The sequence below is a fragment of the Drosophila gunungcola genome, chromosome 3R (genome assembly GCF_025200985.1).
Source record: "Drosophila gunungcola strain Sukarami chromosome 3R, Dgunungcola_SK_2, whole genome shotgun sequence".
In the NCBI taxonomy this organism is placed as follows: domain Eukaryota; kingdom Metazoa; phylum Arthropoda; class Insecta; order Diptera; family Drosophilidae; genus Drosophila; species Drosophila gunungcola.
In genome coordinates, this window is record NC_069139.1 from 16,887,599 (window position 1) to 16,908,505 (window position 20,907).

The 20,907-nt window shown below is 39.7% G+C and overlaps 1 protein-coding gene across 7 annotated transcripts; it reads left to right on the forward strand.

Moving 5' to 3' along the window:
- Positions 1–435: 435 nt before the first annotated feature.
- Positions 436–20,110, forward strand: LOC128252527 (serine/threonine-protein phosphatase 2A 56 kDa regulatory subunit epsilon isoform). Of its 7 annotated transcripts, none has more exons than XR_008267313.1 (10): positions 436–988; positions 15,043–15,323; positions 15,391–16,193; positions 16,272–16,471; positions 16,543–16,737; positions 16,799–16,989; positions 17,062–17,395; positions 17,528–17,757; positions 17,827–18,438; positions 18,475–20,110. XR_008267313.1 is itself a non-coding variant. In XM_052980305.1 (10 exons), exons 4-10 carry the CDS (start codon positions 16,055–16,057, stop codon positions 18,110–18,112), a joined length of 1,575 nt encoding a protein of 524 aa, XP_052836265.1. In that variant the 5' UTR covers positions 436–988; positions 2,174–2,306; positions 15,043–15,323; positions 15,391–16,054; the 3' UTR covers positions 18,113–20,110. The 7 variants fall into 7 exon arrangements, 6 of the variants coding, with proteins under 6 accessions (XP_052836265.1, XP_052836264.1, XP_052836269.1 ...); XM_052980305.1 differs by adding an exon at positions 2,174–2,306 and having other exon boundaries at positions 17,827–20,110; XM_052980306.1 differs by lacking the exon at positions 436–988 and adding exons at positions 1,284–1,568; positions 2,174–2,306 and having other exon boundaries at positions 17,827–20,110.
- The last annotated feature ends 797 nt before the right edge of the window (positions 20,111–20,907 follow it).

Below are 20,907 nucleotides of genomic sequence, written 5' to 3' on the forward strand. Positions count from 1 at the left end.
CCGTCCAAAAGTTAACATTGAACCCCGTGCTGTTAGCGCCCAGAGATACGCTTACCAACACTAGACCCACCGACTGAACGTGCATAGGCCGCTCTTATCGATGTTTTCAATGTTTTTGGTGGGAAACATAGAAGTTTGAAATAAAATTTTGCTCATACTTACTTTTACCTTTTTTTAAGTGGTTCCAAGCAATCCCGGCTCTTCCAAACTTTCATCTGAATTTGATGGTCTTAGTACAAAAAGGTTAACGGTTACACAGGCCTCTAAACGTTTAATTCAAATTTTATTGTTAATGTGTTAATCCCGCTATTTTTGACGTTAGAGGTGGACGAACTCCGATTGTTCAATATCGATTGGAAAATTTATGTCACCGATGTTGGCATCGATGTTTTCCCACCTCTACATTCAAAGATGGCGTCACTTTCTACGGTGTCTGTGTGAACGATTCTAGTTGCCGCTGGAAAAAATTCATAATTATCGCATAAAACGCACCTGCCGGCCGCCCAAATCGATCGAAAAGCCCACGTCCCCCATTGCGGCGCGATTTGCGAGTGAAATTGTGGCAGTGTGTGCGCGGTAAATCGCCGAAAAGCGCAACGCAAAAATTACAAATCGGGAATCCGGATTTGAGGTGTGTGTGTGCGCGCTGCGTCGCTTTTTTTGTGTGCCCTTCGCCGTTTTCGCTGCAGTCGCCAACTCAGTGCAAAGCAGACATTGTGCAAAATTACATAAATTTCAGACACTCTGAATAAACAGGCGAAAAGCGAAAAAAGGAAAATTCTACCACTCAGGGAGAGAGCGACAGAGAGAGCATCACTCAGAGCAAGCGAGAGGTCGATAACGATTGCCTTGTTTGTTATCGCCCTCGATAGCAACAAAAAAAAGCGGCGTCCTTTCAGTATGACCCTGCTGCGGACCAACGGATTTCTCACCTGCAGTGTGACCGTATGAGAGAGGGCCTGGAGAGAGCGCAACAACAGTTTTTGTGGTGAGTGTTGGCGGCGCAACTGAAAACTCACCACGCTCTCACCCAGAAATCTGGCACAGTGGTATCAAAATTAAAGCGAAATGAGTAATCGGAATGGGTGATTTCGAGTGCGAAATCAAACTTGAGTTTGGGAAACAAAATAAAAGCCAGTCAGATAAGCAACAATAACAATAGACAACACATATACCTTCAAGATCTACTCATATATCTGGCTCATTTGTGTGTGTGCCGTTTCTCACGTATAGTATATACACATGTGCAAAAGAGAGAGCAAGCCGAAGAGAGAGCCAGAGTCGGGCGAAGGAAAAAAAATATCGTCACAATTGCCGTATGCCGCCTTGCTCGTCGGTTGGGTGCAAAAGATAAAGAAATTTATATACGCGCTTGATATAGAACGCTGTCGGTTTTTAAATTATTCTGCAGACCCGAAAAAAATTGCAACATAACAAAGCCGTCGTCGAGTGAAAAAAATTTAAGCCAATTTCCAAGGCGAATGCAAATTTTTCAAGTGCGCAGTAAGCGGCTAAATCCCCAGACGCAATTCGGAGTTCCCCAAAAGTTTTAATAAATAAATAAATATGTAATTACCCTCGCCAGCCACAACCACATACACACTCATTCGTTTGGATTTCGTATGCATATATTTTTTACTTATATTATTTTTAGAATATCGATTTTGTTGCCGCGTGCGTGTGTGTGTAAGTGGTTGTGTCTCTCTCGCACCGAGTGTGTGTGTGTGAAACATACATATTTATGATAAGTGTGTGTGTCAAGCAGTAAAATGTGTTAAGAATTATGTTCATATAGACACAAGTTACCTAATCTTACTGCAAAAAAATATAAGAAAAAAAAAGAAAAATAGAAGAAAGGAATCAACAAACCGAAGTGAAGCGAAAGAAAGAGCAAAAAACCATCAAAACAGCTGCGCTCTCTCACCTTTTACTCATCCTCTTCGTCTCTCTCTTTTTATTCAAATTCACATTCTCCCATTTTCCCATTCCCTACTCTCACACATACAAAAGTAAAAGATCTTTGTGTTTTTTTACCGCATTTACATGTGTTGACCCCACTCGGACCCTGCCCTCTCACGAACCCCCCGCCCCCTCGCGAGTCTTTGTGCAAAATTCTCTCGTGAACTACAGTTTTAATTCAATTATGTCAACTGCTATATACACACATCCACAGTGAAAACCCAGAAAGCAGCGCAATCTCTGGATTTCCGTGACTTAGACAAAAGGGTGAGATATCGCTGAGAAACTGAGAAACCGAGAAACAAAAACTGAGAAACCGAGAATCAAAAACTGAGAAACCGAAAAAGGTATGCCAAAACCAACGGAAGTTGGCCCACAACAAATTCGATTCAAATCGAAACCATTTTGGGCCAAAAGCTCGCTCCATTTCCGTTCAATGCTTAACCCTTTCATTGCTCGCGTGACAAATTCGTAACCAAACAAATAGGGCACGTCTTTAAATTTGCTAAGGTGAACTACAGAATCATAAACGTGCACTCAAAATTCCATTACTCAAAACAATATTTTCCGAATTGTTTGAGCAATAGAATAGTTTAGTTGTGTACCTCTGCGCCCCAACATGTTATTAATATATAATCTTTGAGACTTGGAACATGAGTTAATAAAATGTTTGTTATACAATTTCTTAATGTTTATTCCAAATCTATTATATTAAAACATAGTACTTTCAATTTTGTTTTTAAGTTTTGAAAGAAGAATTACATGTTCAATTATTTTGTGTGTTTTTATTAGTTTTTCATTCTTAACCAATTTTTATTTTAACCAAATATTGAAAACTTTTGCCTTTTGTCACCAAATTATATTACCGTTCATTATTATTTATGATTTTATTTTAAAAACCCAAACAACCTTTACAACTCATTGACTGTAAACGCCAATGGAATTTCTAAAAAACGATTTCGTAAAGGGTTAAGACAACCGAAGCTCAAACAAAGAACTGGTTCTAATTTATTGAGTGATTGCTGGGCGGCGGTGAAGAAGGGGTTAAATGGTGAGAGGAGGCAGGGGCGAAACCTGCTCGGCAAATTAACAAGTTCCAATTGATACATTACATACGTGTGGGGACACACGAAATTCGTCGAGCCTGCTCGAAATTAGCATAAATGTGTCAAAATGGTAAATCATTTGCGGGTTCGGGCTCTCGCACATACTTGTTTGACAGCCAGGTGACAAGGCTCTGGCAATGCCCTGGAATCAAGCCATTATATATCGGCGCACAAATCAGTTTAATTACGATAATCCATAAGGTAGCCAATCACGCCCAGCGGAGAGTTCCCAAATCGAACGTGACTTGTGCATTTAAATGGTGAAGAAACAAAATCACAGCTCGTAGAGCATTTCACTTTTCAGCGATATTTCCAGTTTCTAGCAGGCGATCGTTTTGTTGTTTGTCCAAGCGAATTTGTCACCAACCGCCATTAACTGCTTTTGGCGTATTTGTGTTGGTAAAGCACTGCTGGCCCACTGCGATTCGATAGTTAACTTGACTTTGACGTCACAGGTTTGCCAAAAAAGGCTTGCACTTGAAATAAAGATGCAGCTTAGAATTCCTACTTCAAGTAAAATTTCGCAACAGTGTTTTGCAAACATATCATTATCATTAGCAGGTTGCGAAATGTTATTTATTTTTACTTGCTGTAGATGGAACCTCTTAAAAAAGTTGTTCTATAAGCTAGAATATCTTTGTTGGCATATCTATTTTGTGCGGTTAAGGCGTTTCGCTCCCATTTTCGTTGTTTGAATTTGAATCCACAACAACTGACAAGATACACAATTGATCCTATTCTAATCTCTTAATAACATTAACAGGTTTATTTGAGAGCTATTAACCTTTTTAACCTATAAAAGCTCGGTTCCTTTGAAACTTAGCTTCATCATACTAATAATAATGGCACTCTGATTGCTAATACTAGCTTATACATGTACATATTTAGCTCTATTTTCTAATGACCGATTTCTTTCGTTTTTAGTCTATTTCCTTGGAGGATTTTAGTTTCTGAACTATTTTAACGAGTTAACCAAGGCAGTCAACCCAAATAAGTGCCATGCCAGCGTGTGCAACAATTTGTATGCCCACTTATTGTCTGGCCACTGGAGTTTTCACAATGAAGAGGAGAATGTAATGCTACCATAAAATGCCTCCGCATACAAATGTGCGCGTATGAATCGCTCCTCCGTATATATCCCAGTGTCGGCTGAAAGACGAGCTCTATTATAAAATTACCAAGTCTCTGGGGTACACTTCACCCTCCCCGGACGACCTGCTTTGCGACTGTTCACCTTTTTGCTGGCGATAAACGCACATTCTCCCGGCAGCCGATGTTAATTTTGATGCAGCTTTAACTTTTCTGCCAAGCCGCAGAAGTTAAAGAGCGTGCTCAGAGTCAATTTGCCTTTGCCTTTGCTGTGTAAGCTGGCTCTTTCTCCGCCGATTTTCCTCTGCCAGCTGAGGCTTGGTAACCTCTTAATGACCACAAACACACTCGCTTCTGCACATTTCTGGCTGTCTGTTTTGACATAACTGACCTCACTTTTAGCAGTCTTATGTGTACGATGTGGTGGGCTGTTTTCCCTTACATTTTCTCCACCTCGTTATGTACGGATTGTTATTGCTGGGCTCTATGCCTGCCTCTTTTGAAACAGTTTCCCTAATTTCACACGGAAAAAAAATGACGGAAGATGTGTATGATTGGAATTTCTATAACCAAAATTCTTGACAAGTTTTTAAAACATTTCTGTATAATAATACAATTTTAAATTAAACTGATGTTATTCTTTTTCACGAGATGAAAATCGTAAAACTTTTATTCTCTAAAGAAACTCCCTCGTGTTTCGAGCTCACAAACTTTTCTGGTTGCTCTAAAAATAAAGCACAGACCCATATTTCTTTCAACTCTGTTCTCATTGAATTGATTTACCCCAGCTCGTCGTAAACAAAGGTATAAAATTGCAGCCAGCTCCGATAATTCTCATTGTATCGAATCCCTTCCCATGCATATCCGATGAAAATATCTGTAAAAGGTAAAACTCTCGGACAAAATTTTCGACAAATTACTAATTCAATCTATTTGCAGTTGAAGGTTTTTTTTTTTTTTTGCATCACCATCTCATCCCTCAAGTTTTTTTGTTTGACTTGAAAATATTTTCGTTATTTGCAATGGCCAGCTCGCCCGAAGCGAAACTACAGACTGGCCAAAGCTTTTTGTTTGATTGTTTGTTTGTTTGTTCTATTGGCAATTGAGAATCGGCTGCAATGGGAAAAAATCAATTTTATTTGCTAGTTTGTTAGGCGAATGTATACGAGTATTTGTACAATTTTCGAAGCCAACGGTGGATAGAATATGTGTATTTGTGGGGGTATAACCTGCTATACTCCAATGTAAACATATTTCGCACACCGCAAATTAACGACCGTCTGAGTGGAGGGCAAATGTTTTTCTCATTATAATTAGACGATTGTGCCCCTCTGTCTGACTAGCTGACTTCTTCACTCTGCAGAAACGTTTACTGGGCCGAGCCCCAGATTTACGCCTTTGTTTTGCAAAATGTTTGCATATTTTTTACTTCGCACGCCTCGCTAACGAGAGGAGCAATCAGCTGTAGCTGCCAGAAATGCACAAAATAAAAACCGCGAAATGAAACGATAAAAAGTCAATTAGAAAACCTAAAGCTGGAATACACTGCATTTGATCAATAGAGATGAAGGCTCTTGAATTTTACTAAAATACGTTAGTTCATTTCGTTAACAATTTTACGTTTTGTAAAACAATATAAATATGTGTTTTTGAATGTGAACTCAGCTATTACATTCAACAAAGAACAATGTTACATTTACGTCACAAATTTACCAGTGTATTTATTTTTCTTGGAGAAAAACACTGGGCAAATATTGATTTTTTGATTGCTGATGTGTCGGTGTCTCTATCTATTTTAATTGATGACAAGAATAACCCATTTCATTACTATCAGCAGGCTGACAGGTTCCTGTCAAATAGCCAAACTTTTAAAGATAAATGCAAGCAAAAAAATAAATTATTTTAAACCACATTTACGTAGTCCAAAATATATTGCTTAGAGCACTATATGCTTTAGTTCTGCTGAAACAAATAGATTTTGTAATGGTCGATTTGCCAATTTTTGGCATTATTTTATGACCTCATGCCGTTGAAAAAACACACAATAAACTGACAATTTTAATCAGCTTAAAATTTAATCGATATTGTTATTCATTGCAAACCTTGCTGCGAAAGTGTATGTAGTCAGCCAGAGAAGTCCATTAAGAAACATCTATATTTATTTGGCAGTCTAGCAGTCGTTAGAAATATTTTCACATTTTATGTCAAACGTTTTTGTTTCTTTTCTGCTGGCTTGCCTTTCCCTTGCGTTTGCGGCTATTAATGACGTTTTTCATCGTACTGAAAATAATTTTAGATGCGGGAAATTCGGTGCGAGTGAAAAATCTTTTTGCTGATATTTTTACAGCCAGCAGAGTGGCAGGGGGCCTTAAATAAATTTCCGTTTCAGCCATTTTCCATTTTCAGTGCAGTTTGGAGCGTAGGCAATTTATTTTCAAAAATATTCTTCATTTAATTTGTGTGTATTTATAGAAAAATTAAATTGGGAAAATTCTTTAGCATGAAAATCATTTGACCTTGAATTTCTGCAAAGTTCTCTATTTCAGACCAAATGGGCTCCATTATTAATACAGTCTTTGTATGTTATGACCAGAGTGTCGTCATGGACAAAATCAATAAACAACACTCTGAATGAGGGGCGACAGCTGCAGCAATTAAATAAAATCGCATTGCACAATTAATAATTAACACTTGCGGTGCGCCGCCGTCACCACACAAACAATAAAAGATAGAGCATTTGAAGGAATTCCTCAGCAGGTGGCAAGCTTTTTCCTATCTTATCTCTTTCAACCTGAGATACATTTTCTCGTCTTTTGTTTTCGCATTTTGCGCCGCTCGCTGTCTATGCGACATTTTTGTGATGGTTTTGATTAGGCGGCAGCCACGCCCACCTATACTCACTCGCCAGCCGCTTATCACAGCTCAAATCGCTTAATTAAAAAACACAAAGTGAAAAAAATAACAAAGAGAGAGGTGCGAGCAAAGGCAGGACAGAGCAGAGCACTTTTCAATAGAAAATTTTCCATGCTTTGGCATTGAAATTGTAGTGGCACATATATTTTACTAAGTAGCACATACGCAAATCTGAGCACCAAACCTGTATATAAATATATATATATACATAAATACCTCTGTAGGTGGTGACGCTATAGGTAGGGGTATATTTCATTGAACTGAGCGGCGTCTGGCGCGTGTTCTACAGCGAAATTTGCATTCTTTCAGCCTTATGTTTCATTTTGCTGTTTTCTTTTTTAATTAGTCAAAGGCTGTCGCATTCGCCGTGTGTCTTGGTCTTAATTATTTAATTAAATTGAGGAAACTGTTGTGACTGCTGTTGTCTGTCTCACTCTTTGAGCTCCTCCACCTCTCTATGCGCTTTGTTGGGTCTGTATTCGTGCTTTACGATTTCGTCATATGGTTTGGTTGCTCTTGACTGCTTTGGGCCCCTTATTTAATAACAATTCATAGAGCAAAGCCGAAACCAAAACAGAAATCCCCGCCTCGAACATAACACTTGTCGCTGATGCAATTAGTTGTGGGCTTGTGTACATTGTCAACTAATTTCGTGGCACTTTCTCTCCTACCACCTATGGAATAAGTTAAATTAAATCTTGCATAAAAACCAGAAGCACATGGTGAGTGCCGGGCTAGAAGTTATGACAGATGTAATTAAATTAAAAGCGGCCAGAGATAAGAAAGCTTGTTAATTAGACTACCCACATTCGGTAGCGGATAATTGGTTAGATAAAGTTTTTCATGCTTTTGATACTTCAATCGAATAAATAAAAAACAATAAAAGATCTATAAACTGTAAGCAGCAAGGCATAGTCAATTTAAACGTATTTTTAATTAGTATTATTGAATTTTTGTTGAAATAATTGCCTAATTCATTATTTATTCGACCCCATAATTTCTTTGTTTTTTACTTCACCTTGACTTTATTCAGCAAGTCCAAGAAATTCCAAGCCCAGGAAACAAATAACAGCCCTTCTTCTTCGAGAATTTTCTTATAAGCTCTTTGTTTAATTAAATACCAAAAACTATTTCCTTTGACATGAGGGTCTTCCAGCGAAAAGTCGCCTTTTGAAAATATACAGCCCTTTTCACTTGGTACACTTACTTGAAAGAATACTTGCCGCTTCATCCATTTTGCATTAAATGAAAGTCCTTGGCAAATGCATTGCACAAACACGTGCGTACACCCCACGCCCACGCACTCGGTTAATAAATGCTCGAATGCGCAAAAGGAAAATATTGTGCACATTTTGCAACCCATTACTGCTGACGTACACTCTACGTTGGGTACACCAAAAATAGAAGTATAAAGTCGCGTCTATTTTTGTGACCCATAAGCTCTGGTTTTCCCACCTTTCTCCACTTTTCCTTTTGTCTTCGTGTCAATGTCGTATTGCGTGAGTTGGTTTCATTTGAACTTTGGCGAGAGGTTTTCACCATAAGAGGGGTTGGCGCCTCATTTCATTGAAATTACTTGGCAGAGCTGGGGCGATTATGTGTGGCCAGCTAAGTGGGCTATCAATAAATTGAATCATGCTGTCAATTGAAATTAATAAAGTGCATGGGGAGCTGTTGATGTCGGGGGAAAGGCCTTGAACGTGGCTTTATGGCTTTAAAATATGTGTGTGCGACTGTTTAACCGATAAGAAAAGCTCCTCATTCAGCTACTCATTCATGCTGATGCATCTGTCGGATGCATTTTATTTTGCTGAGCTTTATTAGCTGACATTTGCAACTCTAAACCCTTTTTAGCCAAAGCTCGCCTGTTATCTCTGCCACGCACCCGCACCCGCTCTCTTTCTCTATTTTTTGCGGACTCAACAAACATCAATCGATAGTTTGGCTTGCCATTGTTTGCCTGCCATCTAACTTGGCCGGCCAGCAACTTTTTCAATCGAGTTGCCAACTTTGTCTTCTGGCCAGCGTTTTTCCACGCCTCCGGGATGTTTTCTAATTTAATTTATTACTGTTTCTGTTCATCTTTCGCTTGTTAAGTGTCTTGAATGTTTAATAACGTTTTACATGCTACAAACAAGTTGTTCCGATTTACGCAGTTAATTTTTTCCCAAAGTGACCCAATTCCCTTGGAAAATTCTTCTAATTTCGTTAGCTCTGGCCAAAAACTCGGTACATGCGGTGTGTATCCTGCGCAAAATTCAACCAAAACAAATCAAAAATGCAGCCCAGAAAAAAGAAAAATGTCGAGTGGAGAAGCAGCGACTCTTCCATAAAAAGAATGAACAACAGCAGTCGTAGCAAAAAGTTCTTACCCAAACCAGACCCTTCGACGCTGACCACCTCCTCGTGACATTTACAATTGCGTTTTCTCCTTTTTGGAGGGCGTTCACTGTAAAAAAAAACCTTCCAAATAAGTAATAAATATTTTTGGGATTTGGGAAGAATCAATCCCAAACAACGTTCAAATTGCCATTTTTCTATGACATGTTTCTTTCTGAGGGTACTTGCATTTCTAAGGGTTTATTCGATATTGCAATTATTTTTCGATATATTATGTTCTCATTTCATACTTTTAAAGAATTTTCTGTTAACTTAGCTTTATTTACAATTTAATTTAATTTACATTTTTAGAAGTTAAAAACAAAAACAAAGTTTTAGATTTTATATTAAAATGACTTGCACATGAGGCATTGCATTTTTTTTCAGACTTTGCTTAAATGTAATTTTCATAAATAGAATTACTGACTCATTGAATTGCTATTTTCCATTTTCCAAAATAGAAAGCTCTCAGGTACAATTTTGGTTGTTTTCAATGTGAACATATAAAAATACGCATAGCATGCGTCACTATTGACGGAAAATAAAACAAAAGTCATTGGCTTTCCTTAATTTTGTGTTGATAAAAGTGTGGAAGATTTAGTGTAGAATTGATAGTTATATTGTGTTATTGATTGTTATATCGATAATATCAATTCAATTTTTGTAATGTTTATATATACATATATGTCTCAGTGTACGGCTGTTGATGATGGTCGTCGTAGCTGCCTCGAGGGCACACGCTGAGCGGCCCAAGTGCTTACATTGTGCAAACTTTCGCTTCTTTTGCAGCTGATGCTACTGCTGTTGCGGCTTTGTTGATGTTGTTGCCACGGCTGTTGATGTTGCTGATGGGGCTGGGGCATGAAATCTTATAAAACTTATTGTTCCATTTCCTTTCACTTTATGTAAATTAAACAGTGCATTATTCTTGCATATGCGCGACTGGGGGAGAAACACGAGTGTGTGGTTGGTTGGGGGTGGTGTTGGAGTGCGAGGTACATGCAGATATTTGCATTTTGCACTTGGCACATGTGCTGTGTCAAGTTCTCTTCTTTTTTTTTCTCCTGTTCTGCGTGTTGTTTGCTTTTCATTTAACGAGGCAAAAGGGTCGGAAAAGCTGTTGCATATGTAAACTTAATGGCTCCGCGCTGATTTGATTGATTCCATGGTATCAATTCAGGGACTGTGTGTATCCATTGCGATAAGGTCAAGGCTAAGCCCTTAAGCTCTTATTTTTACAGAAAATGCGCAATGGATATTGTCAGCGGGCGATGATAGCTACCTATTTTGGCGAAATGGCAACATCACTTTTTTATTAAGCTATTAAGGTTAAGTGGGAAAACTTTGTTCAAGACTGTTTATTATTTAAAATCATATATTCCTGTGCAATTGGGGCACGCCCACAGCAACAGGCTTTCATCGATGATTACAGTACCGAAATCAATTTCATGCTGGCAGCTTTGATGATTTCCCAAGTAAACGGACACGCAATGAAACGCAGTTTATAATTTTTGCCACTAAACTCCGTGGCGGCCAAGTGCATGCCAGTAATTTGATGCATTTGGCGCGTTTTCATCTCTCGCATTTTCCCTGTCATGCCTTGCTGGAGACGACTGTCTGAGTCTGAGATGGAGAAGATGGAGAATTCTCACCGACCATGAACTCATCTCTGGTGCGTTGCACAAAAGGATTTTGCCAAGTGCCGCCCCATGTGTGTGAATGTTTTCGAGGAGGAGCATTCATGGACGCCGTTTACTGCGTAGTTTTTGCACTACAGTTTTTCCCCGCTTGGAAACCTCCGCCTCGTCTTCTGCAGCCCTCAATTCCTTAGACACGTTTCAAGTACGTAGCGAAAACGAAAACAGTGCGCAATATTTTCACACTGGAGAGGAATATGACGAGGGAGAAAGTGGAAAAGGGGAAATTCTGCTTATCATCGTGTCACTTTGCATTACATAAAACCAAAAAGTGTGAGAAAAACCTTTGAGAAATAAGAACTTGTAAACTACTAGACATAGGTATGTGGGTGAATTACAATCAAAGAAATCGGTGTATTTCATTGACAGCGAGATTACTCAATGCAATGGAATGGGGAAGTACGAAAAAGAAAGCTTCAAAACAAGGCAATGAAAATGGATGGGGCTTCCCCAGAAGGCATAATGCATTTATAATTTATGACAAACTAACCTAAATTCACAATTACAGTAATGGTTGCGTTACCAGTAATTTGAATTTTACTCAATTAACTAATAATTTAGCTAAACTAGTTTATTTTAATATGAGTTTAATTAAAACTAAAAATATTATGACATTAATCTCCTTGACCTAAAAGATGCGTGTCTAAATCACAATCTCAAAAGTACTTACTTTAATAAGGAGAAAAAATGTCCAAAATTGAAAGCAAAAACCATTCAAAACAATATGCTTAAAATTACCATAAAAGCCAACTGATGAAGAAAGCTGAATAGTTGTGAAAAGTTAGCAATTGGCAAAAGTTTAATGCCAGTTCAAAAGTTGTTCTCATCTTCAATATTTAACTTTAGCTTATTGATTATAGCTGGGAAACCAATAGACATGCGTCAAATGCATACTTTCGAAGGCGGAGGGCAGAACGTGCTATAGAAAATATGGCTGGCTGGTAATCACAAATGGCAAATAAAAGTTTAACAACAATTTTAATAGTAATCAAAATTCTTGGAGTGTGGTATTTGCTTCAATACTAATTTGCTACAAATAAAATAAAAATAAAATTGTTTAAAAGACAAATTGTTTAGTAAAGAAACATTTTAGGTTAATCGGTTAGAACGGAAAAGCTGCTTCGATAGTGTAACTCAAAAACCGCAATCGATAATATCGAACTTACTGTCGAAGCTTGGCCACCTCTTTTGTTGAGGGGCATTTGGGGTGGGAAAATAATTTCCCCCAATGAGTGGGCGAAGGCTGCCGACTGTCGACTGGCGCTTAGTCATTAGATGACCAAAACGATGACTGTGTTTTAGTGGATGGGCGGTGAAAATCTTATAAATGCCAGCAGAAAACAACAGGCAAACAAAGCAAAGCAAAGCAAAAGAAAACAAAACAGCAGAGGAGAACCAAAGTGAATAGACGCGGCCACAAAGCGGACTTGTCTCATTATTTTGTGAGCCGCCCTGGCTATTTGTTATTGTTTTCTACGATGATATGCTGGGGAATTTCGCTTCCATTGCCGAGTAAATAATGTCATAAGGTCACACGCACAGGCACACATTAAAGGGGGAATACTGCGGGCCTAATGGTCAGCCATTGTTGTTGCCCTTGTTGTTTTTGGTCATTTGTCTTGGGACTCTGGGCTGGGCACCGTTGATGGTTTTATATAAAATAGCATAATAAATGGCCAGCCCAGGCCCAGTCCTCTAGACTCGCTATCGCAGCCATATTAAATGTTACCACGACGTTGACGTTATTTGCTCGCAGGTCCCGCCCCAGTGCGAAGGTGATTGAAACAAATTAAAGCGAAAAAACAGTGCAGAAATTCAATTATTAACAGGGCAACGCGTTGAAAAGCTCTGACCACCGTCACTCAACGTGGAAAATGGTTAAAAAACTGCCTCCGTCGAAGGCAGCTGTGCAAACTTTTCACTCTCCACTCGCACCCACTATTCTCTCTGTCTCTCTATCTCTCTTACACTTTTTACCTTTCTGTGAGTGAGTTCCGGCTGGCTAACACACACATGCGTATTATGGTTTGCCAGACAGTGAGAAATAATCAACAAAAGTGGGTTACAAACTAGGTTAAATATGTCACATACTACATTGTTTATAAATTTCAACAATGAAAATTTAAGTGAAACATGATGGCTTGGGCAAAGTTATGATTTGACCCTAAATAAAAACAGTAAAGTTAACTTAAATCTATATTAAACTGATGCGATTTTTTACTTTTTATATTCTTATAATTTTTCAAAACCAAAATTCTATATTTGACCATTGTTTTCCTACAAAAAACACACCTAAGTCTGTGAAACGTATCTTGTAGAGTAAAATGTTATTTAAATTAATTTTTAAATGTTGATACAAGTAAAAATATTTAAATGAGTTTGTGTATCAAGCCTATTAAACATCCATTAAAAAACTGTTTTTAATAAATTAAAATATCAACTGATTTTTATGCTTTTTTCTCCGTGCAGAGGACGCCCACGCGTCTCAATTTCCATTTCCACCGGCAGGCAGCTGGCCAAAGCGAAGTTGATCGCATTTACCTGTTTGTCACACATACGCCTTGTGGTCCCAGTTAATTTCTGGCTCTTTTATTTTCTGCTCTCTTGCATGTGGGTGTCCCTGTGTGTGCGACATGTTTAACATGTTTTCGCTTGGCAATCGACGGTGGGCAGTCGACTTGACTTTGTGCATTTGTGCAAATTTGTGTGCCTAACTGGAAACACTGGACCAGTTCCGCAATGTCCTCGAAGTGAAAACTATGCAGCAGTCACACACATGTGGCATTTTCCTGCCTCAGCCAGCCATTTCCCTCAAATAGAAGTTGAACCTAGGCCAGTTGATTTCTCTCCCTCGAAACAAGCCATGCAAACGAATAAGTTTTCCCAGTTTGTGCGCGTCCTTCGTTTGGCTTCATTTCCGTTCAAGACGACAGTGGCATCTTGTTTCCGTTTAAAGGATGCTTGGGCTGCTTTTCATTTAATTAAGACGCCAAGCTAAATTTAATTTAACTGTGGCCGTCCAGAAACAAGCCACTACAAGTTGACCACATTTCTGGGGTCTGCCAGACCCAAACGTCCAGCTTGAATGTACTTATGGTTTGCGTGGTTTGCCGAGGAAAGTTCAGCTGGTGGGAATTGCATTCAGTACTCAGCATTTGCCATACGTCAATCAATCAATCAGGAGACAGATTGCAATTGCAAAACTTGCACATGGGACATTTTGCCTTCGTTGTTTACTCAATTTACCCAGGAAAAGAAACGGAATCGGTTCACAAAAAATGAAAATATCAATTTCAAGCAATAATACGTTTTTCTGATAAGAGAAACGTGTATTTGATTAGAAAGCATTAATGGTCTTTGTTTCGAAACAATATCAAAACTATATGTTCATGTACAGCACGTTCCAGTCGTCAAGACTTATTTAAACTTTCATTCGTTTTTGGAAGCTTGCTCACCTTAGTTCTTAAGAATTAGTATGTAATGAAGTACATACTTTGTAATTAATATTAGGCCTCACTGTAACATAAGTTACTTATTCTAGTAGCAGTAGATTATAGAAAAAAATACATCAACTTCCAATTTTGTTGTACTCAAAAAAAAACGAACGTTTTTTTTAGATGTAAATGCTTACCTTGGTTTCCAGTGTTGCCACAGTCCTCGTTTTTTATCAGCTATCTGTGTTATCTCGAAACAAAGAAATCACAGGCAAAGCCATTATCTCCGAAAGCACATACACAAACGCACCTGCAAAGCCTACGATTAGATACACCTGAATGTTTCATTTTTATCAGACTATGGGGCTTTTTCGTGGCTTTCACTGCGATGTCAATTTTTGAGTAATTTGCACCGATAAAGAACTATCTACTTGACGAATCCCATATTTTTCTATTTGCTTGCAGTGCATGTGATGCCAAATATCCACACAACCCAATAAAGTAATCAGCGAACGCGGAGTACTATGTGAATGCAGCAATCAGCAGTTAGCCAGCAGCAGCTCTCTCTCTCTCTCAGTTAACCAAATTAACCAATTGATGTGCCATTCAGGAGCAGCAGCGCAGAAACAGGATCAGAGCAACGTAGAAGCTAAGCGAGAGTATTATCAAGAGTCAGGCGCATCGCAAATGCAACAATCCCTCCAGTAAACAATACAAAATCCAACACACAAGAAGCGAAGAAACAGGTGAGCGGCTGATAAATTAGCCTGATGAAGTCACCGTGAACTAATTGATTGCCCCACTTTATTCCAGTGTACATACAACTGTAACGAATTTAAAATCCAAGCAAGCGGTTAGCGGTTCTACGGAGTAAGAAATTTCTCATCCCCAGAGTCCTCGTCCGATAAATGCCAAGATAAGTCGCTACCGCTTTAACACCGCCATCAACATTACCCAGCAACAGAAGCTGATCCAGCAACTCCAGCAGCAGCAGCAGCAGCAGCAGCAGCAGGCGATTGCTTTTAAGGGGAAGAAAAAGAAGCAGAAATTGCAGTTGCAGCAGCCGTTGCAGTTGCAGATTGGTCAGGAAACGAACGGAGGAGTAGGAGGAGCCGTTAAAACCGGAGCAGCAGAGCTGTTGGGCTTAACCAGAGGTGCCGATAACAATTGCAAGACGCCAAACTCAACCGCAAAAGTCGCCAACATAACACATAAAATTTTCGGTTGGCTACGCAAATCACGCAACAAACGGCCTGTCGAGATCCTCAACAGCGATTTCGGCGAAGACGGCGACGAGGGCGTTGGCGAGGGCAAAGGCCAAGGCGCAGGCGAGGGAGGAGGAGCAGCTGCCAGTGCAGCTGGCGGTGCAGCCGATCAATTTTCAGTGGCAAGCGTTAAAAACAAAGCCGGCAAGCTGAATACCACACAGACAGCCACGGAGACCGCCATCGATTCAAACGAACCCAAATCTGAAAAGATGTCATCGGGCACGTTTGTGGATCGAATCGACCCGTTCGCCAAACGTTCGCTCAAGAAGAAGGGTAAAAAGAGTCAAGGTTCCTCGCGCTACAGAAATTCTCAGGATGTTGAGCTGCAGCAATTGCCGCCGTTAAAAGGTTAGTATTCACTTGGGAATTTCACAAACATTATGGCCTACTAAAAATGTTATTACATTTCTCGTTTTTTGCCAACAGCCGATTGCTCCAGTCTAGAACAGGAGGAGCTGTTTATACGGAAGCTGCGCCAGTGTTGCGTGTCCTTTGACTTTATGGATCCCGTCACGGATTTGAAGGGCAAGGAAATCAAGCGGGCCGCACTCAATGACCTTTCCACCTATATAACACATGGGCGCGGTGTGCTTACGGAACCGGTTTACCCGGAAATAATACGCATGGTAAATATCCGAACTACCACAACACTTTATCGGTTGATGTTTTCTAAACTGTCATTTAATGCTTTTAACAGATTTCATGCAACCTATTTCGCACGTTGCCGCCCAGTGAGAATCCCGATTTCGATCCCGAGGAGGACGATCCAACATTGGAGGCTTCCTGGCCACACCTGCAGCTGGTGTACGAGGTCTTCTTGCGGTTCCTGGAGTCGCAGGACTTCCAAGCGACCATCGGCAAACGTGTGATCGATCAAAAATTCGTCTTGCAGGTGAGTGGACAATTTAGCGGCTTTAAGTTTAATTTTTGTACTCAAACTGGTTTTCTAATAGCTGTTGGAACTGTTCGATTCGGAGGATCCACGGGAGCGTGACTTTCTGAAGACGGTATTGCATCGCATCTACGGAAAATTCTTGGGACTGCGAGCTTTTATTCGAAAACAGATCAACAACATATTCTTGCGATTTATCTACGAGACGGAGCACTTTAATGGAGTCGGTGAGCTTTTGGAAATACTGGGCAGGTATGTTGAACTGTGTAAAATAACCTTTTGATCGGCCAAATATTAATGGGATATTTTGGTTTATTCAATCAGTATCATCAATGGATTCGCCTTGCCTCTGAAGGCCGAACACAAGCAGTTTCTGGTTAAGGTCCTATTGCCGCTGCACAAAGTCAAATGCCTGTCGCTCTACCACGCTCAGCTGGCGTATTGCATTGTACAATTCCTAGAGAAGGATCCATTCCTTACCGAACCGGTGGTGCGCGGCCTGTTGAAGTTCTGGCCCAAGACGTGTTCCCAGAAGGAGGTCATGTTCCTGGGCGAGATTGAGGAGATCCTCGACGTGATCGATCCGCCGCAGTTTGTCAAGATCCAGGAGCCGTTGTTCCGCCAGATTGCCAAATGCGTGTCGAGTCCACATTTTCAGGTGCTTACACTACAGAAGATATATTCAAGAGAATAACAAGGGATAACCTCACTGAAAACATACAGTGTTTTCCAACCATTTACCATGAGTACTATATAGCGGTGTTTAAAATTCTGGTTTTTCTTTCTTCAGGTTGCTGAGCGAGCTCTTTATCTGTGGAACAATGAGTACGCCATGTCGCTGATCGAGGAAAACAATGCGGTCATTATGCCCATCATGTTCCCGGCCCTTTACCGCATCAGCAAGGAGCACTGGAATCAAACCATCGTGGCGCTCGTCTACAATGTATTGAAGACGTTCATGGAGATGAATTCGAAGCTGTTCGACGAGCTGACCTCCAGTTACAAGGCGGAGCGGCAAAAGTAAGTTCGGAACCGGAACAGATGGTGGACAATGACAATGGTTAACCTGCTTGTTTACCGCCTTTTCAGGGAGAAGAAACGTGAGCGTGACCGCGAGGAGCTGTGGAAAAAACTGCACGAACTCGAATCCAATCGTTCTAGTGGGCGCACCGCCGGCGGCAGCGCTACGACATCGAACAGCGCAGCTCCCGCGGCGTCAACGTCCCTGCAGCCACCCAGCACCGCTGGCCTGAACTCTCATCAGCAGCAGTCGAATAGCAGCAGCAGCGGTAGCCTGTCCAGCGGCGGTGCCGGCGTCGACAATAATCCTGCGACCACAAATGCGAAAATCAAACAGGATAAGGCGGACAACTAAGCAAGCAACGCGAGGCGCGCCCGAAACTAACAATAAAACCAACATCAGTAAAAGCGTAAGCGTAACGCGTTATCCGATATCCGTTATCCGTAAACGGCAGAGACAACAACCACATCTAAAGGAGAAATAAATAGTTATACTAAACCACACATATGCTAAACTTTAAAATCAGAAAATATAAAACTAAAATGTATACTCGATTGACAAGACACCAACCAAGCTGACCCGCAGGACGCTTGGCCGGCTGTTGAAGGAGGTAGAACCGAAATCTGGAGCGGGAGCTGAATCAGATCCCTTGGCGTGTGTATGTGTGTGTGTGTGTGTGTGTGTGTGTGTGCGGTACGGTAATTAAGGAGCTTGAGTGCGGCATAAAAGAAATCTTTATAAATAATGTATCTTACAACAACAGCTACACACACACACACAAACACGCACACACACGTGCGCGACACGTATAAATATATATTACAAAAGAAGAAAAATAATTATTAATTACGTTTAAGCGAAAACAAGTTGAATAAAGAGAAAACATGTTAGTAAGTGAAAAGCAGAAGAGCGATAACTATAACGGATTGACGATTGTTGAAGCGCATTGAATATTATTAACTAAACATATTGCTAACTAGATCCTAGCATAGATCAGCCATCCTATACCCATCCACGAACACAACAACAACAACAACATCCTACTCACCAGAATGTTCACTTGCAATTATATTTGCGTTCATTTGATATTTGAGGTGTAAAATAGTTGAAACTGCTCTCCATCCTAAGATTTTGATTTAACTAATTGCTCCATAGAACGGCGTGTCTTAGTCCAGATATCCCACTGAATTGTATATAAGATATCCGAGAACTGTGCTCCCCCTTACCCCCAGAATGAAACTTTGTTACTTAGCTTTAAGTGTTGCACACTCCGTCAAGACTTCTCGAAAACAGAAATTCCAACAATTCCCGCTAAACGCCTGCGCATCTGCATTCGAGCATATAGACAAGAAATACAAAAGCAAAGCCAAGTTTTAGTACATTGTTGAAGTTGCTGCTGCTAAACGGGCCAGGATAGACAGGGAGCCGGCGAATCTATAAATAATTAAGGATACAATTAAATACCATACCATAACGTACGACAAACGCTGATCTATATAAATGTATTTAAGTGTGCGGAAAATACAAAAGTATATCTCCAAGCTGAGGAGTAGGCGCATGCGCGGTTATCAAAATGTACTCGGCAGAAAATGAATACAAAATATTGAGCATTGTAAAAAAGGTTAAGCTAGAGAAACCAACAACCAAGCAAACGATAGTATATAGAACACCGTTTTGGAAAATTCGACTTGGCATAGTCTCTCTCCGCACGATAATTGGCATCTAGCGAAACATTTCCACAGTCCACTCCAGGCTCGATGCATCTAAACACACTATGAATCCTTTGCATATATGTATGTATATCTCTGCGGAAAGCGGTCCGGTGTCTCTAGCCCCAAAAAGTTTGCAAATTCCTTTCCGACTCTTCTCGATTTAATGAACTTAATTTCAATCCTCACGGAAATGCGCACAAGTGTCATTCAATTTGCCAAACAATACTTTCAATTGTAAATAATGTAGCTAAGAGTAAATGGGTAATACTTTTGACCGCTTTCCCAGCATCTCACTCACACTCACACTTAGCCGCACTCATAGTAAGAAAATATATAAAATTTATATATGAAATATACTATGCATATGTATGTTTGTTCACTCAACTCTCACGCCCATTACAAAGTATAGAAGCATGCATTATAGGAGCAAAAACTAGGAGCAGAGGCGGCGATAGGGAAGCAAACGAGGACGAGATGAAAATATCCACTAATGAATGTCTCTCATTGAGTGAAATCGCTAAAGTTCATATAATATTAGAGATAATTGTGTCTGTGAATCGTGAGTTATTATACACATATATGTATACATATATTGCAAAACAAAACGGAAAAAGGGGAAAAAAAAAAAACCATACAAAAATCTAAACGAAATGTAAAAGTTAGCGTTATTATTAAATATGTTTGTAAAACGTCAACAACATGCAACAAAACAAGTGCGAGGAAGAAGCGGATTAAAGTGCATCAACTAACGAGTCATCGGCTAGAAGAGAGAGTATATTTCGAAAACAAAAATTGAACCTATGGCCTAAATACTAAGCAACGTGTGTAAGAAAGTTTTGCATCTTTATATTAGCGTGTAATTAAACAAAACAAATAGCTAAAGAAAGCCCAAGCCTAAACAGCAACTACAACTAGAGCTACTACAAAGAACCCGCGAGTATCATGCCCCCATTGAGAAGCAATAGCGGTCAGATCATATTCAAATATACCAAGAACACCAAAAGAAAAACTAAGTAAAACAAAACTAAAAAAAAAATAAAACCGGCCTGTAGAATGTTAGAAGTTGAGGGCAGAAGTTCTTGACCTGTTTGTTATGCCAATCCCGTAACACCAAAATTCTATTCCTAACTAACAGATCCACAACACACGAATAGGAATCATCTCTAGTTAACGTTGATGTTCGCATAGGATGCCAATCAGTGACAAAAAAAAAAAAGCAACATATTCAAATAATGCAAATGTAAAAACGAAACAAGAAATTAAGTAAACAACAAAAATAAACTAAATAAAAATGTTGAAAAGGAATGCCTAATAAACGATAAATATTTAAGTCAAGTGGTTTAATGATTACTGTCTCTTCATTTTTGTTTGTTTTGTGATCAACACTTCTGTTGCACTCTGAGTTAACCTGTTTAGTCCGCTTTCAACTTATATGGT

Excerpts from the sequence above, each read along its gene's own strand:
- LOC128252527 (XM_052980305.1), top strand. The coding sequence starts at position 16,055 with ATGTCATCGGGCACGTTTGTGGATCGAATCGACCCGTTCGCCAAACGT. Across the intron at positions 17,396-17,527 it reads TGTCGAGTCCACATTTTCAG|GTTGCTGAGCGAGCTCTTTA; the intron begins GTGCTTACACTA and ends TTCTTTCTTCAG. Across the intron at positions 17,758-17,826 it reads TACAAGGCGGAGCGGCAAAA|GGAGAAGAAACGTGAGCGTG; the intron begins GTAAGTTCGGAA and ends CCGCCTTTTCAG.